This window comes from Drosophila obscura, unplaced genomic scaffold (genome assembly GCF_018151105.1).
Source record: "Drosophila obscura isolate BZ-5 IFL unplaced genomic scaffold, ASM1815110v1 contig_73, whole genome shotgun sequence".
In the NCBI taxonomy this organism is placed as follows: domain Eukaryota; kingdom Metazoa; phylum Arthropoda; class Insecta; order Diptera; family Drosophilidae; genus Drosophila; species Drosophila obscura.
Window position 1 is genome coordinate 5,144,978 of NW_024542865.1, and position 17,778 is coordinate 5,162,755.

Consider the following 17,778-nt stretch of genomic DNA (forward strand, 5'->3'; position numbering starts at 1 on the left):
TCTTCTTTGTTCCTTCATTGTTTTTTTTTTTGAAGAATATAAGAATATTATTTTACTTCTTATTTTATTATGAATATTTTCTATTTATTTATTTTGTTTTATATTTGATTTGTTCCTTTATTTTGTGAACCATATTAGTGAACATCCTAAAGACTTTGGATGAGGAAAACCGGAAATAGGAAACGACATTGATTCAGGGTTATGTATTACAATGTTTGAACTAGTTCCGGGCAAAACTTATGAAACTTTTGAGGCAATATCTTCCGCTTTGCAAATACCTTCATCATCATCAGCATTCCTAGCACTTTTCTCTATTATTAGCTGCCTCTCATGCGCTGCTTCTTAGCCCACTACCACTCCCACCCACCCACTGAAATGATCAGCTGTCTGCCGTAGAAAGTAAGTAAAACAAATGTCGTTAAACAGCTGCATCTCAAGAGCAAGTAAAGGTCGCAGCCACCAGCACCACACCACTCCGCTTTAAATGCACCCTCCTCTACTAACGGACATCCCCTACACACACACACATACACAGCCTGGCACGTATCGATAGCTGCGTGAACAGGCGGCAGCGCAGTTGCAGCAGAGAGTCAAGTTGTTCGCTCTCACTCTCACTATATCACGTTGCTCCCTCTCACTCACGCTTGGATCCGAGCAAATGGGCCTTGTGGGTTGGGTTTACTTTACAGTTGTTGCCCCACAGCCTAAAAACAGATCGTACATATGTATGTGTTGTGTGTGTGTGTGTGAATGCATATGGCTGCCTCTGCTTGTTGTTGCTGTTGCCCTTTTTCAATGTGCACGCGCCGCACGATTTGGGTGTGTGTGTGTGTGAAGCGAGATAAAAAGAAACAGCAACAACCACACACACACACACACGCAGCTATTTATCATTCGTATTTGTGCGCGCAGCGGACGCGTCGTCGTTGTCGTTGTGTCGTCGTGCGCTCGCTCGATTGCATTGCAAATAGGCAGCAGGCGGTGTGTGGTGCAGGCGAGCGCCAGAGCGAGAGGCAAGAGAAGCCGCCTGTCTCAATGGCCTGTTGGTATTTTTGTTGTTGTTTTTTTGTATAGTTTTTTGCCGTTTTTCTGCTGCTTCTTGTGCGTCCAATTGGGCATTGCAGGCAAATATGTGCATGTCCGCATGTGAGCGTACATGTGTGTGGCTATGCTGATATGCGTATGGGTGTGTGTGTGTGTGTGTGCGTTTATGACCAGCCTCTTCTCTCCCTCACTGCCCAATACCGGTATGGCACTTAAAACGCATAAATAATGATTACACAAAATTGACAATTTGTTGTTTTTTTTTTGCGTTCGTTGCTTTTGTTTCGGTGTTGGTGTCAAATTGTAAATTTACCAAACAGAGGGGACCAAACGTTTTTTGTATTGTGTTGTATGTATCATGCCCGTATGTGCATATGTGTACATACATACATACATACATACAGTATGTATGTTCGCTCTCGCTCTGGCCCAGCTAGCCTGCCAAGGTGTCGCTCTTGTTGCTTGACTTTGCCGAAAGGAATATAATGACCAATAAGTGGGTGAAGCAAGGGGAACCTAGTTGTTTAAAACCTCATAACATAGCTCCAACAACATAGGTATAGTATATCTATACATTTTAGCCTCAATACGCCGAGTCGGTCAAGGAGCGCTACACATGCTGCATGAAGAACGGAACAATATTGGGACAAATTTACCATTGCAAGCTGTTATCGGTTTTCCAAACGAAATAATAGCAAATAACAAATTAAATATCACTTATGAACATCCGCACATAAAGACAACATTAAATTCCAGCAATTTACGGCCAATTTTCGCTTTCAGTTATTTTTCGCGCGCCGTCTTGCAAAAGAGCCGACTGCCAAACGAAAAACTGCTCTGTGCAAAACACCGTCTTGCATCGTGTCGGGAAGCTGAATGCTATGAATTTGCCGCACATTTGACAGCCGCTTGGCAATAGGGTTGTCAAGCCATTCAGCTTGCCTACATGGACAACTTATAAAAGTACATGGGAAAATTAAATCTAATGCTATAGATAGCTAGCATAATTCAAACGTTTTCTGTTAAAAATAAAATTTACCTTTCTAGCTGTTACATACCTGAAATAACACCCGCATAATTTTCACTCAGTTCGCAGCTGGTAAGCTGGCAACTCTGCGCCACTGACATTGCCGCTCACACGCATACAACACATGCAAAGATTAGTCACACGCATACGCGCATACAACGGCAACGTCTACAATTTTTTTTCGAGTGTGTTTCGACATTCATAATTTTTTGTGGTGGAGCGAACTCTGCCTGCAATAAATAGAAAAATTAACCAAATCTACCGAAAGGGCCGTATAAATCGAATAAGATTATCGTTGGCAAGAACCCTATCTCGAGAACCCTGTGAGTGTGCAACTTTTGTTCCACCCCGTTCATTTTTTTTTTTCTTGTTTCACTTGCAAATCCCATTATAGAGAAAAATCATTGTTTTTCTCTCTAAAACGACGAAATTCAGTGTAAAAGTGCAAAAGAACATAAGGCAGAACGTGGACGACGTGTTGGAGGTGGCGGCAAGCAAAGTAAACGCGCATTTTACGCAAAAATTTGCTACATAAAGTTGATAAAAACCGACAGCGGCTTAACAAATCTGCCCCCAAAGGTGTGTTTGTGTGTGCTCTGTGCTAGTGTGTGCATATATGTTCTGCACACGAAAAATTGTTTGTGCGTTGCTTATTTTTTTCTTGTTTTTAATTAATTTGCAAAAATCTTTATTTTCCTGCAAAATTTCTTGTTCTCTTTCTTTGTCTTCTTTTGTTCTTGTCTTTTTTGTGGCGCGTCTCTGCCTCAGGCCATGTGTGTGCCTATGTGTGTGTGTGTGCGAGAGAGTATGCGTGCGTTCTGCTACGCGAGAAATGTGGTTCATTTTAGTGTTAAAATTCTTATTAGGTGTTTAGCCAAATTGGTATAATATTATTGATTTTGTGGCATGCCACTGCGGCGCATTCTACCTCAACCACAGCACCTGCACACCCTCCCCCCCCACAGAGACCATGGTTTGGGTTTTTGTCGCGCGCGCGTATGGTCTGTCGGTGTGTGTGTGTGGGCCCAATGTGCGTGTGTCACCCAAAAAGAAATCAATAAATTTTAATACAACAAAGAGCCGAAATCTCTCACACACACACAAACACTAAGTGTTGCAAAAATTGGTTAGATTTTCTAAAATTTTGTGCATTTTCTTCTGGAAATTTCCCCCTCACCGCTTCTTGTTTCAATCACACGCTCGTCGCCCCCTTTCCGTGACGTATGAAGCACCCTCCTCTGCGCTGGTCTCTTGACAACCGGCCATATTCCGCATGCACACAGTGGGGCGTGCGCGCGTTCGCCTGTCTCGTCTTCCGTCTGTCTGTGCCATTGTGCGTCATATGGGCAGTGTGACCGACCGATTACACTGTGCAACAAAATACTGGTTTATGGTTAAGATTACACTTTTATGAGGCTTTCTTGTGGGTGTTTTTGGGGCCATATTAAATGATTATAAATGGTTCAAGCGAGTAGAGTCTGTCAGATATCGGCTGCTAGTGGTCACCTCAATTACAAATACCAGAAATCAGGTGGATCTAGAACCAATCGAAAGGAATAAACGGGGTAGGCCTTGCAGCTGGAATAAAAAAAATGTTTTTCTCGAAGGTTATAGAAATTGAAGTCCACAAATAATATCCAATATTAGGAAAAAAAAAATAGTAATACGAATATTCGACTTAAAAGTAACTTTAAGAGGTACAAAACAGGTCAGTACTGTAAAAATAGAGCGTTATCTTTGTGGGGCATGCAAAATGCTATCAACTTTTGCTGCACAACAAAAGTTTCCACTTGCTTGAAGGAAAGTGAAAGCTGGAAAGCCCTCTACCATCACCAACCCAACCCAACCAAACCCACACAACACACAAACAAGCACCAGCCACCACCACCAGCACCAGCAAGCTGCGTCCTTGAACATATTTTCATTGCAGCAACAAGAAAATTTATTTGTATTTTACGTATCTCAAACAATTTTCCTCTCTTCTTTTGATTGTACCTTTTACAGAACACACACAGAGCACCAAACATCTTTAAAGTAGAAGGAGTATCATAGACGCGGCGCATTGCAGAAGGAAGCCACCTAGAAGAAGCTGGAAAAAGTTGAAGGAAAGCAGAAGAGAAAATGTCGAGTCTGCCACGTCGTATAATCAAGGAGACACAGCGCCTGATGCAGGAGCCGGTGCCTGGGATTAATGCCATTCCGGATGAGAATAATGCTCGTTATTTCCATGTGATCGTCACCGGACCCAATGACTCTCCCTTCGAGGGTGGCGTCTTTAAGCTGGAACTCTTTCTGCCCGAGGACTATCCGATGTCGGCCCCAAAGGTGCGCTTTATAACGAAAATCTATCATCCCAATATCGATCGCTTGGGTCGTATCTGTTTGGATGTGCTCAAGGACAAGTGGAGTCCAGCGCTGCAGATTCGCACGATTCTGCTGTCAATTCAGGCTCTGCTCAGTGCACCCAATCCCGATGATCCCCTGGCCAATGATGTGGCCGAGCTCTGGAAGGTCAATGAGGCGGAGGCCATACGCAATGCCCGTGAGTGGACCCAGAAGTATGCTGTCGAAGACTGAATCCATGTCATCGCCGGCGCCTTATCATAGCCTTGAACGAAGCACGACGAAATGAAACAAAAAACACGAAATGATAATGGATGGATGGATGATCTTTGCGATGGGTGCGTGACGGGGACAGCGACTGGAGTTGTAGGGCGGGTGGGGTAAAAACAATGCATAAGCATATATTAAAACTCTAAAGAAAACAAAAAAACACGAAAGAAAACATAAAAAATAAGAGATGAAAATGTTATAAATAATTTTTTTTTTTTGTGTCTCGGGCGGGATAACCAATTTTTGTTTCCTCCTCTAAACTTAAGCGATCGAGATCCGGGGATGATCAGTACGAATGATGGAAGAATATCGAAGAGAACTCAGTAAGATATGGAAGGAACAGAGAGAGAGAGAGAGAAAGAGTGGGAACCATTCGTTATAAAATTATATACCACAATACATGTATCCGAAATACCCATTGATTTCAATTTGATTTGATTTCAATAAATTTTTATGGGGTCCGTTAGGGTGTTCGGGGCTTTCAAAGCCCTTCTCCCGACATCTATATCTATACATATATATATCGCTATACATATATTTGTATTTGTATAGTAATCGCAACTGAATAAACACACCCACAACATTAACCCTTAGAAACTAGCGTAAATCGGAGCATTCGATGGCGAGGGCAACGTCGTGTGCCAGAAATGGAAGTGTTTTTTTTTTTCTCATCGCTTCATCGATTATTCTTTGAGCATCGATTTGACATTTTAGTTACAAATTAAATTGATCATATTTACATTTTAGCTATGATTTATTACGGCTAAGGGCAGGGCGATTAATAATCGATAACTAGCTTCTTGGATTAATTAATACAAGCATTTGATTTCGATAATTATTTCATTTCACGAAATTAGATTAAAAAGAACAGTTTTTTGAAAGCTCGATATAGTATCAATAACTTGACTTATTTAAATTTTATTAAAAAATTGACTTCAAAATAATTTCGTTCCATTTCGATAAATTATCGATTGACACTTGAGCTTTGCCTGGGTTGTGTCTGAGTCCCCTTTGATAAGCAGATGGTTTTACTTGAACACTTTTTTAACCAAACAAGAAGCCTTTAAGCTATTAGTAATTTTTGAAAAAAAACCAACAATAAAATCACAAAAAAAAATCGATAGAAAAATCAATAAATAAATACATACAATATATATTTATACAAAAAAAAAACTAAACGTAGTGGCTTGAATTTGTGGACATTTCAAGAGCAGTTCTCAATGAAACAATTATGTACAGTAATTAATACATTTTTTCCACCCAAAAAACAAAACAAAAAAAGCTAAATTAGAACGCAAACAAAAATCAAAGACATAAGGAAACACAGAAAAGCAAAAACTTAAAATACTTTTTTTTTTTTGGATTTCATGAAATAATTATTTTTTTTTAAAGGAAAAAATAAGAAATAAATACAAAAATAAAAATGAAAAAAAAAACGAAATATTAATAAAAAATTTTAAAAAATAAATTTAGCACGTCTTAAATTAATGGTTAATGCAATTTAGTCGAAGAGGGTTTTTCTCGACCGCGTACAGATTTTTAGGTCGCTGCATCAGAGTATCTGACGGCAGGAGTTGACTCTCATTAATGTCTTGGGTTGATCCCCTGCTCTGGCTACCGATTGATTCACTTGCTGCTCCACTTCCTCGGTCATGTTTTTTTTTATTTATGACATTTAATTTATCCTGCTCCTTAGTTTTCACATCTTGAATCGTAATGTTCTTCTTCACGCCCTCAATACTTCTTGAAGGTTATTGGTTCTGGATTGAAATGTCTTCCTCTGATTGCTGATCTCTGCCTGCACAAATTAATGTATGGACTATTTTCTCTACATTCGCCTGGACGTCGGCCTGATTCTTGTGGAACTTCCACAGGTTTTTCCTAATTGTGTTGTTGTAATTCCAAAGTTGTTACCATTTCCCACGCTTTATTCTTATTGACATTCGGTAGTGCTTACAATCTGTTCAGCTGTTGATGCTTCTCCTGGTATGCCCCAATGTTTTCCTAGCTGATTTTTGAAACCTGTAAGGAAATGCAACACGGATTTATTTTCAATTTTATTGGTTTTAAATTCTGAATAGTTCTTACCTCACAGACGACGGGCTGCATGCGTAGAATGCTGTTGCAGCACAAACAGCAGAATAATCGAAATTATGCACGTGTTGAATGTTCGCAGAGCACGAGAAAATAAAAATAATGTCAAGACGGTATCAGCGATTCCCTTTAATTTGAGCAATTCTGAATTAAGTCAAGTAATTTTGTAGAAATTCAAGTGCATATTTTTCCATTTAATTGGCGGGTGCACCAGCATTAACTTCTCATTGGGGATTGGGGCTGCATTTCCTCAAGATACTCAAGTGGAATTCGGCTGTAAAACTCCATGAATGATTGGCCATAAAATATATCTGAGGATACGGAACACAATTCGTGTTGATACGTCTCCCTCTCCCTGGTAACCTTTGACCAATTACGAGTAATTTTTATTTTGTTTTTTAGTTGCTCGAGAAGTTTTCCAAAATATAATCAAAACTTGTCTACAAAATGTTCCAAAAATTAACCAACCAACAAAAATTCGCACGAAAAAAATATGCCAACAAATTCTACAAAATTCGAGACATCAAACTGTTGTCTATCCCCCCACCAAACCGTGCCCCGACTGCAGTTGTCAATCATTTGGTGTTTGGTAGAAGTTTTTGGCAGGACCTGCGGGTCCCCTCGATATGTGGGTGGATGTGCGGCTTTTTTGATGTGCATAACCCTTGCCCGGTGGTCCATGTCCATGTCCACTCATACCCCTTGGGTCTGTGCAGATTGGAGGGAAAAAAATGTGTGTGTCCTCTTTTTTGTGGATCCTTTTTTTTCCTTGTGTGTCTGTGTGTGTGTGTGTGTGTGTGTTGGCCACACCCACCAAAAAACTGAAACCGAAACCTTTCTCCCGCCTCTGATTGGATGCTTGCCTCTGTCCATATGTGTATATGGGATATATATACTGAGATTCTGGTAGATTGAGGCCCCTGGACACAGGACACACAGGACTCTGGGCAGTCAAATGTCGAACCTAAAAGAATATTGTTTGTATTCTTTTTTTGTGTCTGTTGTGTTTTTTTAGTTTTATTTTTTGTTGCTATTCTCTCTCTCTCTCTGCTGTGTCTGTGTCGATTTTGTTTTTCCGGAAAATGTGAGTGGGTGCATTTGGCAGGCACATGCTAAAACGCATATGCAAAGTGCGATGTTTGTGAGGTGTATGTGGCCCCTTTGTGTGTGTGTGTGTGTGTTGGTGGGGGTTTTTTTTTATCGGCAGACAAAGGCGAGGCCGTGTGACGGAAGAGGGTGGCAGTGTGCGGATAGGGGCTTTGGGGGTGGTCCTGTCGGCTGCCCGGGGCTTGGCCACGGCCATAACTATGGCTATTAATCGTTACAAGTCCTCCTCCACTCTTAGCCTCCCCATCCACCCAGCAGACCAACTATCACCTGTGTGTGTGTGTCCCTTTTATACCGCTTGTACCTGCCCTTTCTTTCTTTCTGGTCAACTCTCATTTTACCTTTTACCTGAGCCTTTGCATGCGCTTTTTTTTTGTTTTTTTTTTTTTTTGTGTGTGTGTGTTACAGAGTATTTCTAGTTTTATTTTTCAGAATGGAATATATACGGATAAATGGTTGCCTAGACACCTGATTCCTGTACAGACATACCAGCCACAGAAGGAGGAGTATTGGCAGATCCATCTCTCTTTCTCTCTCTCTCTGCGACAAAAGGTGACACAGGGGCAAGGTAAGGGCTTGGATGTATATAAAATATTTAAAGATACTAGATATCCGTAGGAGCAGAAATATAACGAATTTCTGTGTATGTTTGATGACAGAAAAAAAAATTAAAAATTAAACCTAATTAAATTAAACAATTTTTAATTAAAAAAAATATATAAATTAATAATTAAAAACGAAATTAATAATGAATGAAATTATAAGTGAAAGAATTCTAATTTCTAAGTATCAATTGTATTTTTATTATAGCCAGAATTAACAAAACAAATCAGTTGGCTCTTTGAACACCTGGCCTTCGAAAACTCTAAATGCTAGAGCAATGAGCTTTTGCGTGCATACTGCGTGCATCATCTCATCCAACGTATATTTGAAGAACTTTCTACATTAGTTTTTGTGTGCTTCATCGAACATTAAGGACTGTTTGAAGAACTTTACCACGCTGGAACTTGGGGTCCTATTTGATGATAGTAATTTGATAGTATTTGTTCCCAAGAATTCTTCAGAGTCTGGCTGACTGAGCTACCATTTGTTCCTTGTCTTTTATGCTAGTTCTGTTTATATTTGTTCATGCTTATGCAAGGTACAGTCCACACCAGAAAAGGCCTGTTACATTTGCATCTGGCTCTCTCTCCACCGAACTGCGCCATTTTGTGTGTGTTTGAAAGCTAATCGAAATGGGCTCCAAAAAAAAAAAAAATGCACATTCACACACACACACAGAGTCCAGAGAAAGATAGAAAACAGTGTAGAGGAGAAAGTGGGGAAGCAAAACAAGTACGTAATGTAATGCAATGTCCGGAAGTACAGTCAACACCCAAAAAGTAAAAAACCCAAAACACACACACAAACACACACACACACACAGAGGGAGACAGACAGTTACGTGTAGGAGTAAAAGAGAGGCAAGAACCAGCCTAGAGACATGTCCATTCGGTTCTTCTCGTATTTTTTTTTGTTGCTTTTTGGTTTGGTTTTTGTGTGGGCTGTGGGTTGGGGGGAGGGATGCCACTCGCATCGCATTCAGCAAAACATCATCAAAATTGTAAAAATAAACAAAAGCCAACATGCATAAAACCAATTTCCATTAGGGCCCCAACCCCCCCTTAAACCCCCCCAACACACACACACAGACCAATGCACACAAGCAAAAGCAACGACGCACACGCACATGCAACTCTCCATCGCTCTCGCTTGCTCCCAGGCTGCCAGGCTGCCAGGCTGCTGTCCTGTGCTGTGCTGTGCTGTCCATTGCAGCATTGAACAAAGTTTTGTCGGTGGGAGTGGGCGTGGGCGTGGGAGAACTGGACCCTGGTCTGCCTATCGCTACCAAAAAATCCTCTAAAATAGCGAGAAATCGGAGCAGAGAGATAGAGAGCCAAGCCGAGGGCCGTGGCAGGCAGGGGGCAGGGCAGGGCAGGCAGGAGAGCCGTACAGTGAGCTGTACGTATCCTTAATTGATATCGCACACAGAAGTCCGAGTACGAGTCAAGGAATGCCCACACACCACCCACCCCCCGCACCGAAAAAAACACAGAAAACTAAAAAGCAGGCTCGGACAGGATGAGTCCTGGCCTGGGCTCTGTCTATATGTCGCTCACTCGCTCGCTCCTGCTCCTGCTCTTGCTCTGGCTAAGGGTCTAAGGGTTGGGTCTGCGGGGGAGTTTTGCGATGGGAGTTTGGGTGGGCTTAGGTTTTGCACACACGCATGCATAGGTGGGAAGGGGTGGTGTGGTGGGGTTGGGGTTGGGGGTAAGGGAAACGCAACGAGGATACTGCATGCGATAGGTCGGAAATTTCTGCTTCGCTCGCAATCAACTCTAGGTCCTTCGTCCTTTGTCCGTCCGCCGCCTCTCTTTCTCTTTCTCTCTCTCTTGCTCTTGCTCTCTCTCTCTCTCTCTCTCTTCACACACAGTGCAGCGCAAATGTGCACAAAGGGGGGTGTGTGTGTGTGTGTGTGTGGGTGGGTGGCGGTTGGAGGGCTATGTATGTGTATGTGTGTGTGCAGGACGCAGTAAAATGGCGGCATCCAAGCCGGGCCTTTGGGCTTGGCCGCCTCTTCTCTTTTTGTGTGTGTGTGTGTGGCCATTGGGTGTCCTGCGTGTCCTTCGTCCCTGAGCCCCTTTCATAGATGTGCATGTGGCATGTGTGTTTGTGTGTGTGTGTGTGTGTGCTCTGCACTGCGTTTCATTCTTCTCTTCCTTCGCCTATTACTACATTCTCTTCTGCTGTCATTCCCCCATTTTTGGTGTTTTGTTTTGACTCGCTTTTGGGTAGGCGCCCACCAATCCACCAATCCAACCACCCACCAACCCACCAGCCAGCCACCACACACAGCACAGCTCAGCTCAGCTCCAAAATGCGAAGTAAAGTGAAGTTCATGCAACTTAGGTCTAGGGATGTCTAGATTCCACTCCGTCTGTCTTTCTGTCAGTCTGTCTGTCTGTCTGTGTGTGTTTTTTTGGGGGGCAGACATGCAACGCACAGGACCGCCGCACACGCAGACAACACACAGGCCGTTTCACATCGTATGAGCTCACGGATAGTTAGTACAGTGCGTTACATTCATAAAACTAAGGAATAACAAAAACTAAGAGCTGCCCAAAGATCTCGCTGCTCATGCATTCGTGGGCTAAAAATATACAAAATAAAATAGAAAATATAAATAAATAAAATATAAATAATAATAAATATAGGTAAATTAATAAATAAAATATAAACAATAATAAATATAAATAAATAAATAAAATATAAATAATATAAAATAAATAATATAATATAAGTAATATATAATATAAATAAATTTAAAGAAATAAATAAATAAAATATAAATATAAAGTTGCCAAATGACCTTCACTTCTTAGCTTACAAATTTGAAGATCCAAGAGGTGCTATGTAGGCTGGTGCTCAGTTTGCTCTTATGGCAATACCAATTTTGGATTTATTCTGGGACTTTTATTTATATTTTATTATTATTTTTATTATTATTTATTTATTATTTTTTTGCATATACTCGAATTGTAACCATTTCAGAGAATTAATCTGCTGCAGAAATGATTGGTATACCCAGCAAGCAAAAAACCTGATAATACCCGGTATTTCCTAGAGTGGATATAAATATATTTTATATGGAAATTTTCAACAAATTTGCATACTTAAATTAAATATATTTCCAACCAATTTAATATTTTATATATTTATTTCACAGTGTTTTATATCCAATGGAAATTTGTAGCAACTATTTTTATATTTTTTGTATTTACATTTTAATAAAAGTGAATTCCTTTAATTTTTAATATGTTGAATATTTAATTTAAGTTTGAATTTTTAATTGAATCTTTAATTTAAGTTTGGATCTTTGCCATCTTTTCGCTGAGTTTGAGTTTCGCTTTCGTAACTTTTGTTCTTTACATCCTGTCTAAGCATTACACTGCTGACACGCACTGTGTATGAGTTGCATGTGGTTGTTTCTATAGTGAATATAGTGAAGATATATGTATGTATATATGGCACATATGTACATATATATATCCATTGGCTGGACACAAACTCTCTTTCTCTCTCGCTCTGTATTTGCCCTTCTGTCCAACTCGTCATGGCGCTGTCTCATGTTCCTGTCCTTGCTCCTGTCCCTGCTCCTGTCCCTGCTCCTGTCCCTGCTCCTGTCCCTGCTCCTGTCCCTGCTCCTGTCCCTGCTCCTGCCCCTGCTCCTGTCCCTGCTCCTGTCCCGGCTCCTGCTCCTGCCCCTGCTCCTGTCCCTGCACCATGCGATTCAGCTGTGATGTGTGGCCTATGGAAAGTTTGCCGGGAATTAAGTTAACAACACACACATTTGCTTATCGGTATTTGTATTTGTTGATGGCACAGCGCATCACTGTACAGATGTCCAATTGGGTATGGTGTTCATTTGGGATTAGACTTTAATTGTGGCCATATCTGAAATTTCTTGCTTTAAACATTTAGACCTAAATCAAGATACGTGGATCGTTTAAGTGTCTTTCTTTTTGAGTTCTCAGTGGCTTTCAAAAGTTTATTCCATTTGCATTCTATTTTCTTTTCTGCATGAGAAGATCAAATAAATTCAAATGATTAAATAAAAAAATTAAAATTAATAAAATACAAAACAAAATAAAAAGAAATATTCTTCTTCTCGATTTCAACATTATTTATGTGCGTTTTATTTTTATAGTTTTTGAAACTAATTTCCGACCCTTAGAATTTCGCTGATTTGCTTTAATTGCGTTCGCTTATTTGATGTTGATTTATATGGTAAGTTTTTGTTTGTTGTTTATTTTTATCAGCAAACTTTTCTATATATTTTTTTCCAATTTTGTTTCTTGATTTTTTTTTGGGTTCCTTTTTGGCTTTGACGATGACGAGAGGACCAAAAAGTGGACGAAAAGGAAGACCGCCTACGAAACACGCCTATTGTTGCCGCCTCCCACACACACACACACACATAGCCAGCCAGCCCATACACTCTGACGATGGTTGCAGGGCGCTGGTGGGGTTGGTGCGGTGCCGGCAGTCGCCTTCAAATGTGGCCCTGGCAACCCTTTGTCCAGAGGTGTATGTGGCATATATGTATGTGTTGCTGTGTGTGTGTGTAGGGTTATGGCGGTTTTTGTGGGGGGGCTGCGCCTGGTCCTAGTCCTACTCCTAGTACCACCAGTCCTGGCCCCGGCCGGACCAAACTTAACCGAGTACGTCGCTTTGGGCGCATTTCGCTTAACGTTTTTCAAGCAGAAAATCGATAAGTGCGCACGTACAGGAATATATATCCCCTATATATATATATATATACACTATCCCCCCCCTACCCTTTCCTAGTCCATATATATATATATATATAGCGAGTGCACATGGCAACATCATGCGTCGTAGGCCAGAGAGATGGTTTTTGCTTTGAAAAACAGCTGTAGCTGGAGGAACAGCAAAAACAGTGAGCATTGTGGGGCTTAGAGGGAGCTTTGGAGCGAGAGAGGGTGGGAAAGGGAGTGGGAGAGGGCGAGGGAGTGGGAGAGTGTGAGTGTGGAGCAAAAAGGGAGTTCGAGTAGCAACTGGAGCTGCTGCTGCTGCTGGCTGCTGGCTGCTGACTGTGGAGTTGTTGGAGGGAGGTCTCTGAAATCCCTACGTGCGCTTTGCTGTTTCATCAATTATTTATTTCGGTTTTGTGCGAATGGACGGACGTACCCAGAGCAAGACCAAGAGAGTGAGAGAGAGAGAGAGGGAGTGCAGTAGCCCATGGACCTTGTGGAACTTCTTTTGCTGCCTGCCTTGGCTTGCCTTCCCTCTGCCAAATAGAAACCACAACATTTACCGTATTGTTTACTTGACTGTTTCCATCAAATATTCAGAGATCAATTGAAGCGGAAGAAGGTACATACATACATGTATGTATGTACATATGTGGTACCTGGTGATTCATAATTTATATGAAACATTTTTTTTTTTATTGCACCTGACGGCGGCATTGAGTGAAATATTTTCTACACTCTGTTATGGCAATTGATTGATGCATTGACAGTTGAGACATTTTCAGTGAAGTTTTCAATGCTACCCCGCACCACTCCCCACCACCCATTGATAAGCCCCATCGTTCTTTTTTTTCCAGCATTTTTATGGTTGGGCTTGGGAAAGTGCGAAGAGCGCGCTGCACCGGGCAGTAGACAGTCCGGCTACAATTAAAATTAATTACAAACTATCTAATTACATGGTAATATGCTAATCAGCCTCGCCTTTGCCACTGTGCCTTTGCCTTTGCCTTTGCCACGCACTTGGCAACCGAGTTGCTCTGTTCCTCTGTTCTTCTGGTCTGCGGGTCTTCGGGTCTCTTGCTTCATGTTTGGCCTGGCCATTTCCCTGGGTTCTCTCTCTCTCTGCGAATGCAGTTTGCATGTCAGTTGTTCGTTGCATGTAAAACTTAATGAGATTTCTGCCATGGCCATGACAAACCCAAAAAAACATATACAAAGATATATACATATGTACATATGTATGTACATATGCACGTATGTACAAAAAGAAAAACACACAATAAGAGAAATTTCACTAGAGAAAATTATAGACGGATATTACGACTTTGGGCTTAGCCCGTCGTTACTTGGATTTATTTGAATGCTGCCGTAAAATAAATAACTTAATGGAATAAATACCAATTAATATTCCTGCAATTAACAAATACAAAGATCACATAAAAAAGTTATGAGTTAACAAAAATCAAAGCTGAAAAAGTGACTTGGATGTGTGGAAAAAGTGACATAATATATAATATAATAATAAATAAATAAATAAAATAGATAAATAAAATATCTTTCGTTTTTTTGCTTTTCAAGAAACTACATTTAATTGCCAAATATTTCAATACTGAGCGCCTAAAAATTGTCAACTAGTTTTGGCCTACCTTCAATGAGTTTACAGACCTTCATTTACCTTTACCTATTTATTTACAGAACTGTAGCCTTCGATTCCAGTCCTCAAATACGATTTTTATGTCTAAAGCCAGAGCTACAAGGCCTTCAGGCTGAAAATTTTAGTCTACAATTTTCATTGGGGTTTTCATAAAACAGAAATAATTTTAAATTTCATTTTATAAAATATATAAACTATGGGTAAGTGCATATCTAAAAATATATACAAAAGATATTATAGTTATTATATATTATAGTTATTATTATTATATTATAAATAAGAATTATTTCTGATTGTAATAATTTAATTTTCTTGCATTTATATATTTTATTTATATTTCCTACAGCATTATAAGGCATCCAATGACTAGAGTTAATTTTCTTGATTATAACTACTGCTAGATCTATGGTACTGGTAGGGGAAAGCACCTACAATTTTTGGTTTACTTCATTCAAGAGCCAGCCCCTGCCCACCCATGTCCCATGGTTTGTATAAAAATCAACATTCAGTGCATTCGAGATGGAGACAAAAGTTTGGGTCTATTCTTTTGGGCCTGGCTTGGTCTATGGCCAATTATTGGCAGCACTATTCGGGGGGCGCCATAAATCAGCAGCGCACAGGTGAGCCGCCGGGGCCCCAAGAGGCAGTGCCTGCTCAATGGCAATGGCAAAGGGGGAGGGGGGGGTTGCTGGCTGGCTGGTAACAATGCCCACAAAAACACAACAAGAAGCAGCAGCCCGCCCAATCGCTGGCGACCCAACAAAGAGTCATAAATAAATTTTTGCAACTAATTCTGTCAGCTCCTGTGTTGCACATTGCCCATTGCCACATAGCCACATTGCGTTATTATTGATGGTTTGAAAATGGGACGGTAACAATGCCTGGGGCACCCGGCACCCCACCCCCTTTGCCATGCCATCTCTCCTGGTCAAAACAATTCAAAAAGCAGTGGCTTCTACAGTGGGTGGCCGTGGCCGTGGCCCCCTCACTAATTCCTTGGGTTCGTGATTAATGGATGTTTGTCTGAATTTAACACCTTTGCTCGCCATCCCCAACTCCAAGTGGAAAAGCAAGTTTTGGAAGCAACAGCCAAGATAGTCCAAGGACCTACAAATAATTACAGAGAGCGAAATCCAAAAACGCTGAAACTTTGGCTGGACATTTTTTTTTAATACATTTTTATCGCTTTCCAAATTTAAAATTGTATAAACTATTACAGCAAATGTTTTAATTTATGTAATAAATTTGGAAAAACGTTTTGTATTACTTCGACGGCGACTTGTGCTAATATTCTAGTGTGTAATGTGTTTTAGGGCATCGAATGACATTTTAAATGCAGAGCCTCTGGCGCAGTCGCGCTTTCCTGTGTGTGTTTGTGTAGTGTTCAAGTCTATTTCTTCGTCATTATTGTCCTCCTTCTGTGTGTTTAAAAAGAAGCAAATTATTGTTCAATAATGTTCCAGCAATTTAATGGGGCAACATACGCACCAGAATGTACGCGAACTAATTCTCCTTTTTGCCCCCTGACAAGGAGAATCTGTGCTGCGTTTTGGTTGTGTAGTGTGTGCCAGTGTCTCATTCATATATCTGTATTTAAAAACAATCAAATTATGCAACAACCAAGCGACTAGATTAAGTGTACTCACCAGCCTGTCCTTGAGCTAATTCTGCTGACGAGATGACTTGACTTGGGCTAATATTCTAGTGTGTAAGTGTTTTAGGGCATCGAATGACATTTTAAATGCAGAGCCTCTGGCGCAGTCGCGCTTTCCTGTGTGTGTGTGTGTGTGTTTGTGTGTAGTGTGCAAGTGTATTTCTTCTTCGGTATTTTCATCTTTCTGTTTTTAAAAAGCATCAAATTATTGGTCAAAAATGTTCCAGCAATTTAATGGGGCAACATACGCACCTTTTCTTCTTTTTTTTTTTCACCCTGACGGGGTGAATCTGTGCTGTCGTGTTTGTGTGTGTGTGTGTAGTGTGTAGTGTGCAAGTGTCTCATTAATTTTTCTGCATGTACAACAACAACAAAAAAAACCAAATTATTGCGGCAAGAAAGTGGGGTTAGGGTGCACTCACCAGCATGTCCGCGAGCCAATTCAATTCTTACTCAGGAGGAGGATTAGGCTGTGTGCGGTCGGAGTCATCGCTTGAGTCGTAGATGGGCCCCTCGATCCCTACAGTGAGCCTTTCACAGAAGACACTCAGCCTATTCCTGATCTCTTCAGCTCGATTCAAAGCCATTTCTGAGGTTAAGTAAGGACGTGAATACGGGCTACGGGCACCCGGGTACGGGCTACCCCATGCTGATGAATCAAATCTCATATGCCTGGCGTTAATACGGGCAGCCATCGCCGGGGTAACATCACTCATTGAAATGAGTGGCGGCAGTGGTGGGATGTTCGCGACACGGCGCGACATCTGCACAGCTTCTGGTTCTATCACAACGGGTGGTTGTTCGGGGGGGGTCGCCTTTATAAGTATCTCGTTGGTTGGACTTAGTGTGACTGTGATCGTTGAGTCGGCCACAACATCAACCTTAATCACAACGTTCTGATCCATATTTTGAACACTGAAACTGGGCGGAGCCTTAGACATTTTTGGAACACGCACTTCTTGCCTTCTACTTTTTCAATTGTGAAATGAACGTCGTGCCAGATTTTCACTAGTCAGAGGTATGACAATCAATTGTCATTCGTGTGTCAGCCGAGGGCAAGTGCTGCCAAGCTCTGAATATATCGTTTTGGCCACCGATATTAATGTTACTTCTTTAGAAAATAAATATATTTATTTCCCTTAAATTAAGTATTAGCTTTCGATCAGATTGGCCGCTTCTGCTGAATCTAATGCCAAAGTTGGGCACGAGGACCTTCAACCGCTTGGCCGAGAGACGTCAAAGTTCCTCACGGGCGGAAGGCGAGCGTGCT

The 17,778-nt window shown here is 41.0% G+C and overlaps 1 protein-coding gene and 1 long non-coding RNA gene across 4 annotated transcripts; one reads left to right on the plus strand and one right to left on the minus strand.

Annotated features, from left to right (window-relative positions):
- Nucleotides 1-2,220: 2,220 nt before the first annotated feature.
- On the plus strand, nucleotides 2,221-5,078 carry LOC111065354 (ubiquitin-conjugating enzyme E2 N). Of its 3 annotated transcripts, none has more exons than XM_022353473.2 (2): nucleotides 2,221-2,394; nucleotides 4,076-5,078. In XM_022353473.2, exon 2 carries the CDS (start codon nucleotides 4,193-4,195, stop codon nucleotides 4,646-4,648), a length of 456 nt encoding a protein of 151 aa, XP_022209165.1. In that variant the 5' UTR covers nucleotides 2,221-2,394; nucleotides 4,076-4,192; the 3' UTR covers nucleotides 4,649-5,078. The 3 variants fall into 3 exon arrangements, with proteins under 3 accessions (XP_022209165.1, XP_022209166.1, XP_022209167.1); XM_022353474.2 differs by lacking the exon at nucleotides 2,221-2,394 and adding an exon at nucleotides 2,560-2,650; XM_022353475.2 differs by lacking the exon at nucleotides 2,221-2,394 and adding an exon at nucleotides 3,690-3,779.
- Nucleotides 5,079-16,042: 10,964 nt separating this feature from the next.
- LOC121405015 lies at nucleotides 16,043-16,824 on the minus strand. The gene is made up of 4 exons (XR_005968325.1): nucleotides 16,761-16,824; nucleotides 16,501-16,692; nucleotides 16,343-16,441; nucleotides 16,043-16,272 (listed from the first exon to the last, which is right to left on the minus strand). It is a non-coding gene; the product is annotated as an uncharacterized LOC121405015 (long non-coding RNA).
- Between the last annotated feature and the right edge of the window lie 954 nt (nucleotides 16,825-17,778).